The sequence below is a fragment of the Mya arenaria genome, chromosome 7 (assembly GCF_026914265.1).
Source record: "Mya arenaria isolate MELC-2E11 chromosome 7, ASM2691426v1".
Classification (NCBI taxonomy): Eukaryota; Metazoa; Mollusca; class Bivalvia; order Myida; family Myidae; genus Mya; species Mya arenaria.
Window position 1 is genome coordinate 66,997,242 of NC_069128.1, and position 16,502 is coordinate 67,013,743.

The 16,502-nt window shown below is 36.2% G+C and overlaps 1 protein-coding gene across 2 annotated transcripts in view; it reads right to left on the reverse strand.

Moving 5' to 3' along the window:
• Window positions 1–2,528: 2,528 nt before the first annotated feature.
• Window positions 2,529–16,502, reverse strand: part of LOC128241759 (uncharacterized) — a 56,665-nt gene continuing 42,691 nt past the window's right edge. The window contains exons 13-22 of one of the 2 annotated variants that reach the window (XM_052958833.1): window positions 15,557–15,733; window positions 14,562–14,793; window positions 12,573–12,753; window positions 11,886–12,070; window positions 11,432–11,530; window positions 10,625–10,699; window positions 9,533–9,547; window positions 6,752–8,129; window positions 5,738–5,875; window positions 2,529–4,994 (exon numbers count right to left, since the gene is read on the reverse strand). In XM_052958833.1, coding sequence (XP_052814793.1) covers window positions 4,793–4,994; window positions 5,738–5,875; window positions 6,752–8,129; window positions 9,533–9,547; window positions 10,625–10,699; window positions 11,432–11,530; window positions 11,886–12,070; window positions 12,573–12,753; window positions 14,562–14,793; window positions 15,557–15,733 — 2,682 coding nt within the window. In that variant the 3' untranslated portion in view covers window positions 2,529–4,792. The remainder of the gene's footprint in view (window positions 4,995–5,737; window positions 5,876–6,751; window positions 8,130–9,532; window positions 9,548–10,624; window positions 10,700–11,431; window positions 11,531–11,885; window positions 12,071–12,572; window positions 12,754–14,561; window positions 14,794–15,556; window positions 15,734–16,502) is intronic. The other variant, XM_052958834.1, reaches the window with a different exon arrangement.

Genomic DNA, 16,502 nt, shown 5'->3' on the forward strand with positions numbered 1-16,502 from the left:
TATGCGTTTCTAGTTAGAGTCCAACATTCAAGAGATCAGTAAACACTGAACCTGCATCATACCAAACACTGTTAAAAATTGAAGCCTGGTGCTCCCTTGCCTGACGTTCAGAGCTAGAGGGTAGTGCTGAGAAATTTGGAGAACTCGGTAATGGTTAAAACCCATGGAATTGTCTCCCATATGTTGGTTCATTCCACTTGATAGGTTTGAGAACCAAACAATTCAGGCATCGCACCTGGACCGGTTCACATCTCACTCCATTTCTTTACCTCAACTGATACAAATTATGGGCCTGGAATTGTGGTTTCTTCTGACTCATGGCATGTATGACTTTCCAAGTCATAATAGGATACTGCAGGTCCAAGTCATAATAGCATACTGCATGTCCAAGTCATAATAGCATACTGCAGGTCCAAGTCATAATAGCATACTGCATGGTCAAGTCATAATAGCATACTGCATGGTCAAGTCATAATAGCATACTGCATGGTCAAGTCATAATAGCATACTGCATGGTCAAGTCATAATAGCATACTGCAGGTCCAAGTCATAATAGCATACTGCATGGTCAAGTCATAATAGCATACTGCATGGTCAAGTCATAATAGCATACTGCATGGTCAAGTCATAATAGCATACTGCATGGTCAAGTCATAATAGCATACTGCAGGTCCAAGTCATAATAGCATACTGCAGGTCCAAGTCATAATAGCATACTGCAGGTCCAAGTCATAATAGCATACTGCAGGTCCAAGTCATAATAGCATACTGCATGGTCAAGTAATAATAGCATACTGCAGGTCCAAGTCATAATAGCATACTGCAGGGTCAGTTCATAATAGCATACTGCAGGTCCAAGTCATAATAGCATACTGCATGGTAATAGCATACTGCATGGTCAAGTCATAATAGCATACTGCAGGTCCAAGACATAATAGCATACTGCATGGTCAAGTCATAATAGCATACTGCAGGTCCAAGTCATAATAGCATACTGCAGGTCCAAGTCATAATAGCATACTGCATGGTCAAGTCATAATAGCATACTGCATGGTCAAGTCATAATAGCATACTGCATGGTCAAGTCATAATAGCACACTGCAGGTCCAAGTCATAATAGCATACTGCAGGTCCAAGTCATGATAGCATACTGCAGGTCCAAGTCATAATAGCATACTGCAGGTCCAAGTCATAATAGCATACTGCATGGTCAAGTAATAATAGCATACTGCAGGTCCAAGTCATAATAGCATACTGCAGGGTCAGTTCATAATAGCATACTGCAGGTCCAAGTCATAATAGCATACTGCATGGTAATAGCATACTGCATGGTCAAGTCATAATAGCATACTGCAGGTCCAAGACATAATAGCATACTGCATGTCCAAGACATAATAGCATTCTGCAGGTCCAAGTCATAATAGCATACTGCAGGTCCAAGTCATAATAGCATACTGCAGGGTCAATTCATAATAGCATACTGCAGGGTCAATTCATAATAGCATACTGCAGGTCCAAGTCATAATAGCATACTGCAGGTCCAAGTCATAATAGCATTCTGCAGGTCCAAGTCATAATAGCATACTGCAGGTCCAAGTCATAATAGCATACTGCATGGTCAAGTCATAATTTCATACTGCAGGTCCAAGACATAATAGCATACTGCAGGTCCAAGTCATAATAGCATACTGCAGGTCCAAGTCATAATAGCATACTGCAGGTCCAAGTCATAATAGCATATTGCAGGTCCAAGTCATAATAGCATACTGCAGGTCCAAGTCATAATAGCATACTGCAGGTCCAAGTCATAATAGGATACTGCAGGTCCAAGTCATAATAGCATACTGCAGGTCCAAGTCATAATAGCATACTGCAGGTCCAAGACATAATAGCATACTGCAGGTCCAAGTCATAATAGCATACTGCAGGTCCAAGTCATAATAGCATACTGCAGGTCCAAGTCATAATAGCATACTGCAGGTCCAAGTCATAATAGCATACTGCAGGTCCAAGTCATAATAGCATACTGCAGGTCCAAGTCATAATAGCATACTGCAGGTCCAAGTCATAATAGGATACTGCAGGTCCAAGTCATAATAGCATACTGCATGTCCAAGTCATAATAGCATACTGCAGGGTCAAGTCATAATAGCATACTGCAGGTCCAAGTCATAATAGCATACTGCAGGGTCAAGTCATAATAGCATACTACAGGTCCAAGTCATAATACCATACTGCAGATCCAAGTCATAATAGCATACTGCAGGTCCAAGTCATAATAGCATACTGCAGGGTCAATTCATAATAGCATACTGCATGGTCAAGTCATAACAGCATACTGCATGGTCAAGTCATAACAAAAGTAATGGGTGTGAGCAGACCTTCATAACCTCCAAAATCAAACTCGCAAATTCCTTCAGCACATATTACGTAGTAAGCAGCATAAAGATACAGGAATTTAAACTTATTATATCAATACTACAATACCTGTCAGTGAACAGTGGCCAAGCCAGTGATAACACCAAACAAATGAGTAATTTTTTTATTTATTGTATCATTTCTTCATATTCAAGCAATACATGTACAATGACACATTTCTATGGGATGAGAAATGAAGACATACTCTGTATGACCTAGTCAATGTTAAAATGTGGACAAAAAATACAACTCTTTAACAAGGCATTCAAGCCAAGCATATTCGTATCACCATTTCTTAAAATGTAAATGTTGACTATCTCAAACATTGATTTGGGTAATATTGGTAATATTATGGTCAAAAATGTAATACAAATTTCCACATAATTTTTTTTTACATGATATAAAAAGCATGAATATAAATCTTTATAAAATCAGTCATCATGGTATTATAACAAACTGTATGTTACATCAAAACAATATTTATGTAGAGATTTTGCACCAAAAATAAATTCTAGCTGTACTGTGTAGCCAACACCTTTCTCCATTACAAAAAAAGCAGTTCTACCAAATTTTACAAAAACTAAATCAAGAAAAAACCTTAAAATACTTATTTATCATCATTACCAAGAAACTCTGTTATGAATGTATGTATATTCAATGAAACAAAAAACAATAAAAAAGAAAATTATGCAAACCTGTTCTTGAAAAGACGAAAAAAACAACAACACATGATTTATTTCAATACAAGTTACAATGTTGTGACCATATTTATACAGCATTAAAAATGTGCAAATGAATACATGAATATACAGGATGGCGGTGTATGATAGAACGACAATATGTACATAATGGGACAGAGACTTGCACAGATTCATGATATCAATGAATGAAACATCCATTGATCCAATTGCTTAGAAATTTGATTAAGTTAACATCATTGTTATTAACATCATCGTTTATTTGAAATCTTGACTGCTCTGAAAGTTTCATGGGTCTGTTCGTGATCTGCAGTGTTTCTTACAAGATTTAACATAACTGTTTGAGCTGATCTCATTTTACTTTCAACATATGAGCACATCATAAAATATTGCACCTTTCAAAGAATATCTATCCTCAAACAATGATGCCATTAACACTGTTAACTTGAACAAAATTTTAAACAATCAACCCAATGTATAGTAGAATGACCATCTACTTAATAATAACTTGGTTGTTGAAGTTTAAAATTCAATATTGTAATTTTTAACCCATGTAACGTCCATTTCTTTTATAGAAGTACTAATAAATTTAACCTCTGTAACTTTCTTTTCCAAGTATCTAGCTTGTTTTCAAGGAGAGAAAAATCTGAAAAATTAGTGTAAAAAATTGCTGGTTTTCATTTTTTAAAAAGCAAAGTGCTTTAAAATGTCAAAATTTTGTCAATGTCAAACTTATGTCAAAACGTCAATGTCAAGAATATTGGCACTGCCAATTTCAATAGTACATGAAGAAATTTCTCATTTCTTTCTAAACTCAACAGTATTACAAAAGTCATAACATTCGTACTCAAAACACACAAGACTAGATTCCTGTCAGTCAGGATACATTCTGCAGCAGTTCTGAATAATCCTGCTGCAAAAATAAAGCTGGCATAGACACAATAACAGGCAAAGCATTTCCTTATCGCATCACACACCCAAGTGAACATGTTCATCTCTCATATCAAAACAGTTTCAACAACTTTATGAGATGCTCACCTCGAGAACATTTCTTCAAGATTATTCCAGAATTGGTCTCCGCCACATGAATGTCCACTGTATTCCTAAATCTTTCCACTCACATCATTAAAGCTCCAATATTTAACAGCAATAGACAGTCAATGTTTTTCACATGTCACAATAATTTCGCATCCCATTTTTTATCTGCTTCTTTTTAATTCACAGCAGATGAAGAGTCAACATATTTCTAATATGTACGTATTGTCACGTTAATCTCAATCATAATGACTTCCGCCACAACAATCTCAATCATAATGACTTCCGCCACAATATTGAATAATTTCCATCATGATCATTTCCGCTGTAACTCTGGTTATAAACGTCAACTATGTAGTATTAAAACTGATATATTTGTAAGCCACAAGCATTGTTCAAACATTTCTAATATTCATCAATATAACTTCCACAGTACTTCTGAATATTCACACTAAATCTGTTCTTTTTATAATCAAAGCTTACATATTAAACAAAGCAAGGAAACAGTCCCCTGGAGTGATTCTAGTATAGTATCCACCTCACAAATTTCTTCTGTAGTTCCAAATAAACTTGCTCTTGTTTTTATTTGTTATTATCAACTTTAAACCTCAAGAACTTGGAGACAAGATGACAGGCTAATTCTAGTAGTATCCTCCCCTATAATTATTCCCGCGGTAATTCTGCTTATAACCGCCCCTGTTGTTGTGACCCCCTCGGTTGCCATAGTTACGGTTGTCTTGCTGTCCTCCCCTGTTACCATGGTAGCCATGTGACCCCTGTTGACCCCGATAACCTTGACCTCCCTGGTTATGGCCCCTGCTGTCGTTGTACCCATAACTACTCCTGTAAAATGTTAAAAGACTTTGTTTATTACAGTATCCAAAGAAAGGAACACTTAGTGAACCAGTTCTTGTTTACTTACTCCTTTATGACGGAATGATAGCATATAGAATCATGCTAGTACTGGTACTCAATTTTCGGATCCCATGAGAAAGTTTCTCTGGTGGAATTGAACCAACATATATTTGAATAAGAGGCTGACAGCTATACCACTAGAACACTCGTACCGTTTATGTTGCACCAGTTAAACATAAAAACAAAACAAGTTTCACCATGTTCTGGGCCTTTTGTTATATCAATACAGTTAGCTGCTAGCACTGACAGTAGAACATTATTACTGCCAAGAACTGTTTCTCAGAATTGTTTATCCTTGCCTTTATTAACTTTCTGACTCGGGGCTTCCATTGAATTAAGTTTAGAAGTAGGGTTACCCTCTTAAATTTGGCTTTCACATCCGAAACTACAGAAACATAAGCTTGTTAAACTTAAAAACAAAGCTGCATACTTCAAGGTTCATACATTTCTAAAGCAAACTATTTTCTGGCCAAAGTAAAATTCTCATAAACTTGTTCATGATTAAATTAGATATTTAAGCAGATTTGTAAGCTTCTTTTTGATTTTTGGAAACCATTGCGTTTTATTATTGTTCTATAAACCTTCACCCCGATGATGCTTTAAACATAGACCCCATTTGGCATTGCTAAATACATTATTATGACATATTTGTTAAACTGACCCCCCATTACCTGTTATCTCCTCCATATCTCCCATCACCATGTCGACTGTCGCTATGATAATCCCGGCCTCGATTGTAGTCACGGCCCCTGTCACGATCTCTCTCGTACGAGCGGTCACGCTCATAGGAGGACTTACTGTGATTGGACCTGAAATGGATTATTTAGCCATTATAGCACGATTATTTTAACCCGTAATGAAAGAAAACAAAACAGCATACATGCCATATCCCCAGTGGGGGGAAAATTCCCCGGAATTCTGACCCATCCCCTGGTACCCTGAAGGGGGATCCGTATCCCCTACAATTTAAAAAAAAACTATATATTTTTTTATTCTAATCTTTTTTTATAAACTAGCTCAAGGTTGACAGTGGAAAGCATCCATAATAGTATGAGTGTGAAATTCCATAAAGGACCATAATGATTAAGTCCAAACATATTGTAAAAGGAGTGTGTTTCTGTATTTATTCTTATATCATAAGTAGATATTGTGCTAAATTTTGCTTCGTAAAAATCCGCTGGTGTAATTTCAACATCCCCTGAAATTCAGACCAAAATCCCCTGGGAAGACTCTCAGAAATATGGCATGTATGAGGCAGCATGAATTTACTTGAGTTAAACAGGGAAAAGTGCCAAACAGCTTGACAAGATGATTGTAATAGTACCTACCTTATGGAGGTATAGTTAATTAATTCATGGAGTCCCTGAAGCAGGGACCCCCATTTCCAACATACTGTGCATCCCAAGGACCCACAAATATAAACATTCAAGTATTTTTCTTTATATTGGGACCCCATAAACTTACCAAACTCCAACTGTCATCCATGAGGGTCCAAGGATCCCAAGCTAAAAATTCATAGCGAAAAAACACACTTTGATAAGACTTCAATATCATGTTTTTTTCTAAATGTTATCTATCCAGCTTACATGTAGTTTAATAACTCACTGCATTATTTATAATTTTGACAGCTTCTCTATTGTGCAAGATCCTCTTTATGGATGTGAAATGACCAATCAATTCTTTACCTGTGAGACCCATGTGACCTGTCATCGTTACGATATCTGTCATCATGTGACCTCTCCTCGGACCTTCTGTAAGAGTCACTACCATGGTTACCACTGGAACGACGCCGATCGTCTGAGTCTCGAGACCTGCCACTTGAATCTCTATTGCGGTCAGAGGAGTCTCTATTCTTGTCCCTGTACTCTCTGTCCCTTTCATGTGAGTCTTTTTGTCTGTCTCCTACATCTCTATTTCTTTCAGATGTGTCGCTTCTCTCTTCAGATTCTCTCTCCCTTTCTGTAGGTTCTCTTTTTTCTTCTCCAATTTCTTTCTCTTGTGAGTCCTTCTCTTTTACTATTTTCTCATCAACAGACTCAGCAGATGTTTCTTGTGTCTCTTTGACTTCCTCTGTTTCAAGTTCACCTTCAGGTTTTTCATTTTCTTCAGTTTGACTGTCTATTTGATTGTCTTGGTCAGAAGCTGATGTTGTGGCAGTAGATTCTTTTTCAGGAGATTGCTCAAGGTCTTGAGTCTTCTCCTTTAACTCCCTTGCTTTTTCCTCTACTTCTGATTCAGCAGCATCTTTAGACACATCTTCAACTTCTTTAGTTTGTTCATCCTTTTCCATAGTCTCTGCTATATCTTCCAATTGTTCTTTGTCTTCCTTCTCTGGTTTATTTGAATTTTCAGTCTTTTTAACCAATTCACCATGTTCAATGTTTTCCAATATGTCATCAACAGATTCAAGATCCATTTCTTCCGGAATCTTATCTTCATTATGACTTGCTGTTTCCATTTTCATTTCTACTTGATCTTTCTTTAGAGCTGTAGTACTTTCATCAACTTCCACTATGTTGTTTTTATCTTCAAGAACACTGGCTTTGACCTCAGTTTCTTTCTTCTGACATTTCAATTCCCCATCTGCTGGTGTGATTTCAGTTTGTTCTTTAGCCTTTTTTTTGCAAATAAGCTTAGATTGTTCTTCATCTTTCAATCCTTCTTCTTTTGAATCTGCTTTTTTAGTATCAATGTTCTCAGAATCCATATTCTGTTCCTTCTGTTCTTTCTCATTAGATTTTTCATCTTCTTGTGCCTCATCTATCACCATTACATCCATCTTTTCTTCCTTCTTATTATCATTTTCTGTATTGATTGTAACACCCTTTTTATCTTTATCTTTCTTCAAATCTACACGCTCTTCTGAACTAATTTTCTCTTTCTTTTCTTGTTTTATATCCTCAGCTATTTCACCTTTTCTCTTCTCAACGTTAACTTTTTTCTCAGTCTCCAATTTTCCAACGTTGTCCAGTTTAACATCATCAATTCTTTCAGCTTCATCCACATCAGCATTTAGAGGAATTTGATTGGCCAGCTTAAATTTCTTTGGACCGGCCCGTATTCCTGAAACATGTTAAGAAAATTAAACCATTAATCTCTACAAACTAGGTCAGTTTCAATGTCTTTATACATGCCCATATTCAAAAAAAACATGTAAGGCTAATAAAACCATTAAATCTATAAACTTAGTTAGTTTGAAAAACATCGGACCTGCCCATGATTCAAGAACATGTTGGGCCAATAAAACTATTAAATCTCTATAAAATTTGCAAAAGCTTGTAATTTTCCCAACTTTTTTATTAGTTCATTATTTGGTTTATTAAAAACACTTCCTTTAATTTTTTTTTTAAATCAAACATAAAAGCATACAAGGAAATTCTATGGGAATCAAAGTTTCACTTAACCAAATGGAAATAAGAATCTAAGATGTTTTTTTGTGTTATCATGGTCCATTTTTTTATATGATCTTGTGAAATGTTAATAAAACTGATGAACAATAGCAGGGGTTAATAAGCATGGAAGGGTACATTGTGTTCTAGCAATAATAGCTACATCTCATCAGAAAAATGCGAAACCTCATGAACTGATTTCATATCTCAATAACTGCTTTTATTTCTATGTGTAGCTATTAAATTATTGACTAAGGTTATTATCGTTCAAACTACAAATGTCCATTAAATAAAATTTAAAAAAAACGCAAAGCAAGCAAAACCCAAGCCAATGGAGTAGGTAGAAGCAACACTAAATGCACATAAGAATACACTGATTATAATAACTCAATATAATATAAAGAGCATAAGACTACCGCCCAAACAATTCTAAGGGAGATACATAACAGGGGCTTGGGTGTTAAAAGTTCGTTGTTTTTTTTTAGTGAAATGTTTACACCGAAGTAGAATAAATTACATATTTCCCCCCCTGCAAAGGAACAAAGAGGTTGGGAAACTGGTCATTCCATTCGTCTGGACAAAGTCTAACAGAACATGTTTTACTCGATTTACGAATCACAGAAATGTTCTTCTAATACAAATGAATACAATGTAATGGAAGTTTAAAGAGCAAGATGTTGTGGGTTTACAAAGACACTCAAATCACTAAGAATTGTGGTAGATATACAATAAGCCCCAGGTATAGGATTCACCAATATATTCATAAAATGGAAATGCTGAAGACTGTTTGAACGGTAGTAGGTATAAAAAAAAATCTATGATAAACAGAGTAGCAAGCTGTGGTAGGTATACAAAGCCATCTAAGCTAAAACAGAGTAGCAAGCTGTGGTAGGTATACAAAGCCATCTAAGCTAAAACAGAGTAGCAAGCTGTGGTAGGTATACAAAGCCATCTAAGCTAAAACAGAGAAGGAAGCTGTGGTAGGTATACCATCTAAGCTAAAACAGAATAAAAAGCTGTAGTATATATATAAAGCCATCTAAGCTAGACTATAAAGCAATGTGGTTGATAAATTACCTTTTGGTAAACGTTCTGTTGAAAAAACGGTGATATTTAGATTTTGAAAAAAATGACATTGTGTAATTTCATACAAATTTGTGATCACTGACTGAATCATATGTCCAGTTTGTCTTCTTTTTTCTTTGTAGGCATAGTTTTATATGATCTTTTTGACAACCACAAGGAAAATATGTTCAAATGTCTTGCATTTAAAACCAAAAATGCTGCTACTAAAACAACTGTATCTAAGTAACATACATGCAATCACGTTCTGGAGATTATATGGTGACAAGAATTATCTATGTGCACAATATGTAAAACATCAAAACTATCAAAGGGCCATTCCTCTGTGAAAATAATCCTCGTAGATCATGCCAATGTTAATATACAACTATGTTTGGTACTTATCATTCCAGTGAAATTTCATAAAAATATCTCCAGTGGTATTGAACATTTTTTGCAAAACTTTTTGACATCCATGCACACATATCAAGACAAATGAAAAGCACAACATACAACATCTAAATATCCCCTTCTACCTTAGGGGAAGGCATAACATAACAAAACGCTGGTCTTTTGTTTTTTTCTTGTAGGCATAAATGTTTTCAGGTCGAATTAGCAATATTTAACAATTATTGAGTCACATTATTATGACATATTTGTTAAACTGACCCCCCATTACCTGTTATCTCCTCCATATCTCCCATCACCATGTCGACTGTCGCTATGGTGATAGTGGTGTCACAGTTACGGACCTTGGTACATTATCCATTTGTCAAAGGCAACATGTGTACCAAGTTTCATTTGAATATCTTTAACTATTTTTTAGTTATGGTAAAGGTTAAAGGTTTTGCATGACGATACCTGGGGTATCATATTGACTATAATTCCTCATAAAACATATGTGCTATAAAACATTCATAAAACATAAAACAAAGACTGTCTTCAATATAACAAAAAGAGGACTAACTGGTTGCTACTGTCCTCTTCTGAACAAATCCTAACACTTCGACTTTGAGACTATGGAATAAGCTATGATCTATACATATCAAACTAAACTTATGTTGTGGTTAGGAGGTCCCACTAACAATCTCAAAGAAGTGTACTTACTAGTTGTGACAGTCTTCTTCTGAACTAGTCCCAATACTCCCAGCACCGACGCACTGTCAGATTCCTTGGCCATGTCTGAAATGGAACATCCAACATTTGTAAATTTTGTTAACAAAACAACAACAGGCGCAGTATTTTGTTTGTGAATAGAAGAGCCCCTTTTAAGATACAACTTCTGAACATAAGAACATGCAATTCTTATTGCCAGTGTGCCCTTTTCTGGCATATATAGTGTTTTGATGGATTTAACACAGTAAACTGCCCATTTCTTTGCCGGATGAATGTTTTTAAGGCTTTTTTGTCAGAATGCTACATCATCTGCCTTAATGCAATAACTGCATATAGAAATAGAGTCAGATATTACCAGGACAACGTTAAAATCTTTCAAGGCTATCCAATTTGAACATACAACCCTTCTCCAGGAAAAATGTTCACACAGGATCAATCCACTCCAGAAGTTTGTCTGAACTTTCAAAAGCAAAACAAACAAATGGGAACCCACCCTTACAGAATTACCTTTACCTTGTATCCCTAGGGCGGGTTGTTTAAATGGAATTACCCTTGAGGATAGACTTTCTGAAGGATTTCCATAAATATGCTTTCGTCACCAAGCCATGTGATTTTTTCTCTCCGGGTTCTCTTAAGTTTACCCATAACAAAAGACCACACTCTCATGCAACATCATACCAAGAAGTATGACTTAGCATAAGTTAATATAAATTATTCACACTTATTTAAAGGCTAAACTAGTAAGGGTTAAGGTTTTCCATGGTCTATCATTTATTTTTAGAACTAAAACCACAGTACCTTTCATTGCCACTGCTGCTGGTTTTGCTGTAGTATCCCCTGTCTGTTCAGGCCGTCTGGTGTAACATACAGACTTTATACACCCTACCATGTGATTGGCTGAAATGACAGAAAAGAAATTGAAGTCATTTGAGATTGGCTGAAATGACAAAAAAAGGAAATTAAACTTTATGAATGAATGACATTTTAAACATGGTATAAACTCTTTATAGTAAGTTTGATGCAAACAAATAATTTGACGTCATAGTAACTGTTTCTTGTCACTAAAAATAGAACTGTGGATTCCCAAATATTCAAGTTTTTTTTCTTTCTTTCTGCAGCAGACATAAGAGGCCATGACAAAACCTAGACATTTTCTCTCAATAGCATATGAACTTTCATAGCCTATTTAAAGACCTAAAGACACACAAGTCAAGTTTTAACCTCAAAAGCTACATGCAAAAGCAAAACCTACCCAATTTGTTGCCAAACTTAGAAGTGTAGCCACAAGCACAGAAGAGTGGAAACTGTGCCTGCCTTTCCCACGGAATGTTCAAGTTGAGACTTGACATCTGTCCACTGTGAAATCCCATCATGTGATTGGCATAAGCTACACTGCAGCTGGTGGCAAATCTGCACATGGAGCAATGGATGAACTTCCTGAAATTAGAAAGCATAGAGTAATACACTTGACAGCAGCACTTATTTGCTATGATACTGGAATTATTTGTTATGATATCAATACTGATTTGTCATAAAACCAATACAAACTTCTGATACCAATACTGATTTGTTATATCAATATGGATTTGTTATATCAATACTGATTTGTTATATCAATACTGATTTGTTATATCAATACGGATTTGTTATATCAATACTGATTTGTTATATCAATACTGATTTGTTATATCAATACGGATTTGTTATATCAATACTGATTTGTTATATCAATACGGATTTGTTATATCAATACTGATTTGTTATATCAATACTGATTTGTTATATCAATACGGATTTGTTATATCAATACTGATTTGTTATAACACCAATACTAATTTGTTATATCAATACTGATTTGTTATAACACCAATACTAATTTGTAACAACACTAGTACCCCCTTAAAAGGAATTTGAAAAACATGACTATAGAAGGTCTTACTTGTAATGGTCAGTTGAGGCCATAATCATTTTACATTCCACACACTTGGCCCTCTGTGTGGCGGCTGGGAACTTCACTTCCCCGATGTCTTGTATCTTTGAGATCGATGGTGCGTTCAGAGATTTGATGTTGGTTTTCTTCTGTTTTAATCCACCATCATTCTTGCTGCCTGGGGAGAAACCTGAAAAATAATTTTGTTAATCTGAAAATTTATTTCTGATGTCTTTATCTGTTTACATCTTGCCAATTTAAATCTTATCTTGTACCTCATTACCTTCCTGGTTGTTGTTAGTGCTGATCAATTGCGTCGTACCTTGCTAGTTTTCATTAAAACTAATATGAAAATGGCGTCATTCCTTGCTGGTTTTTGTAAGCACTGATATGACAATGGCGTCGTACCTTGCTGGTTTTTGTTAGCACTGATATGACAATGGCGTTGTACCTTGCTGGTTTTTGTTAGCACTGATATGACAATGGTGTCGTACCTTGCTGGTATTTGTTAGCACTGATATGACAATGGCGTTGTACCTTGCTGGTTTTTGTTAGAACTGATATGACAATGGTGTCGTACCTTGCTGGTATTTGTTAGCACTGATATGACAATGGCGTTGTACCTTGCTGGTTTTTGTTAGCACTGATATGACAATGGCGTCGTACCTTGCTGGTTTTTGTAAGCACTGATATGACAATGGCGTCGTACCTTGCTGGTTTTTGTTAGCACTGATATGACAATGGCGTCGTACCTTGCTGGTTTTTGTTAGCACTGATATGACAATGGCGTCGTACCTTGCTGGTTTTTGTAAGCACTGATATGACAATGGCGTCGTACCTTGCTGGTTTTTGTAAGCACTGATATGACAATGGCGTCGTACCTTGCTGGTTTTTGTTAGCACTGATAAGACAATGGCGTCGTACCTTGCTGGTTTTTGTTAGCACTGATATGACAATGGCGTTGTACCTTGCTGGTTTTTGTAAGCACTGATATGACAATGGCGTCGTACCTTGCTGGTTTTTGTAAGCACTGATATGACAATGGCGTCGTACCTTGCTGGTTTTTGTTAGCACTGATATGACAATGATGTTGTACCTTGCTGGTTTTTGTTAGCACTGATATGACAATGGCGTCATACCTTGCTGGTTTTTGTAAGCACTGATATGACAATGGCGTTGTACCTTGCTGGTTTTTGTTAGCACTGATATGACAATGGTGTTGTACCTTGCTGGTATTTGTAAGCACTGATATGACAATGGCGTTGTACCTTGCTGGTTTTTGTTAGCACTGATATGACAATGGTGTTGTTCCTTGCTGGTATTTGTAAGCACTGATATGACAATGGCGTCATACCTTGCTGGTATTTGTTAGCACTGATATGACAATGGCGTCGTACCTTGCTGGTTTTTGTTAGCACTGATATGACAATGGCGTCGTACCTTGCTGGTATTTGTTAGCACTGATATGACAATGGCGTCGTACCTTGCTGGTTTTTGTAAGCACTGATATGACAATGGCGTTGTACCTTGCTGGTTTTTGTTAGCACTGATATGACAATGGTGTCGTACCTTGCTGGTTTTTGTTAGCACTGATATGACAATGGCGTTGTACCTTGCTGGTTTTTGTAAGCACTATATGAAAATGGCGTCGTACCTTGCTGGTTTTTGTTAGCACTGATATGACAATGGCGTTGTACCTTGCTGGTTTTTGTTAGCACTGATATGACAATGGCGTTGTACCTTGCTGGTTTTTGTAAGCACTGATATGACAATGGCGTCATACCTTGCTGGTTTTTGTTAGCACTGATATGACAATGGCGTTGTACCTTGCTGGTTTTTGTTAGCACTGATATGACAATGGTGTCGTACCTTGATGGTTTTTGTTAGCACTGATATGACAATGGCGTCATACCTTGCTGGTTTTTGTTAGCACTGATATGACAATGGCGTCGTACCTTGATGGTTTTTGTAAGCACTGATATGACAATGGCGTTGTACCTTGCTGATTTTTGTTAGCACTGATATGACAATTTCGTCGGTGGTTTTTCACGTCCGGGGCATTGAAGAACGTCAGTCGACACATGACACACTTCTTGGTGGAGGCCCGTGACTGGTGTTTGAGAAGATGGCCGTAGTAAGTCTGTGTTTGGCCCCACCCTTGGGAGACAAATTTAACCTCGAATGAGCGCAGGCAGTAGAAACAGAGCAAATGGTTGGAGGAGTCATGTCTCTGAAAAAATACAGAAGAAAAAAAGTAGGTTACAGTAGCATAATAAATGATGATCTAGTGTTGTCGAAAATCACTAGTTTCAGTAGTAAAAAAAGCACAAGCCGGTCAGCCCTGCACGGGTTTAATGCTTTCCTGGCCTAGTCAAACTCATGATTTTATATAACATGGTTTGTAAAAAAATGTGATGTCAAGCAATAATATAACTGCTGGCTTGTTCATCCAAAAGTCAAATTTCTATGACTGAATTCTTTTAGTCTGCAGTACATGATTTTTAACAGGTAATATTTTATCACTGAAACTCAGGACAACAGATCAGAGTGACAGCTATGGTAATAAATGAATCATAAGAGGCATGTACAACAATAACCAAGATATAGTGCACAACATTCTTGGTTCTGATTGATATGTTTGATATGATGAACAGAAGTATGATAGCAGAAAAAAAGCAGAACTAGTATGAAATAGGAGTATCCCCATTCAATTATTTTTTGTATAGATCAGATAAAAGGCAACAATTTTATTTTTTAAGTTTTGTAGCCAAAAAGAAAAAATCAGCTTAAAAGAGGAAAATTGGCATCCCTGTGTTACAGTATAATACCATTTTTAGCTTAGTTTATAGAAATCTACTTTCATTGATTATGAACTGTTCAAATACTTTTTATTTATAGCTTTATTCCGAAATCAGTGACTTAAAATATTTCGGGAAATTTGGGCCTGATAAAATAAAGATTTAATCCCTGAACAAAACTTAAAAGACGCCAACCTTCTTGAAATGGTCCACAACATCACTGTACATGGATGATCGGAAGTTACACAGCTGACACACATATGGCATCTCAGACCTATAGTGACTGGCACTCATATGCGAGGCTAGCTCCTTCTGTGTGTTGAAATCTTTCTCACATATTCGGCACATCAGCACCTTGTTGGAGAGATGAACCTGTAAAAAAACCATGATTTTTATCCCTATTGGCATAGACCTTTGATAAAAAAGAAATTAAACTGAGCAAACATGAACTGCAATAGATTCTTAAACAAGAGCTGTCATAGTAAGTGACAAATTCTCCCAAAGTGCCATCCAGTTCAATGGATTATGATTACTAATATGTCTACATTCAGAAAGAGCTAACACAATCTATAACCATATGCCAGACCCTGCATAAAGGTCAACCTAAAGTGTTGGAGAGTGATGAAGTTAGAGCTAGGATCAGAAAGTGGGTCTTGCATGTGACATGTCAATTTTATATACACAAGTGCAAAGTTCTTTTAAAATCCTTCCCTGCATGACAAAGTTACAGTCCGAACAAGGAAAACCAGATACGGACGGATGGTGTGATTTTAATATTCACACCTTCTGGGATATAAAAAAAGTTTATACTCATCCGTGAATCAGGCCCCAATTTCTCGAAACTTCTTAAGCTTAATCGGCTTAAGTTTCTTATTTTAATTAGCAAAAATACATACTTATGGTGATTTTTTATAAATGAAAAATGGTTGCTTGTGATAATCGTAACGATAATTTCTATCTTAAATATTAAAACATTTGAATGAGTATATAAAAGGCAAAATATTAAAAGACAAAAATAGTGGGTTTAGCTTAATCCTGTTATAAGGGACTTAAGAAGTTTCAAGAAATTGACGCCAGATCGATAAGGCTTAAACTAATGTGAGAGGACACCTTCTGCATGTTGAAATGTTTCTCACAACAC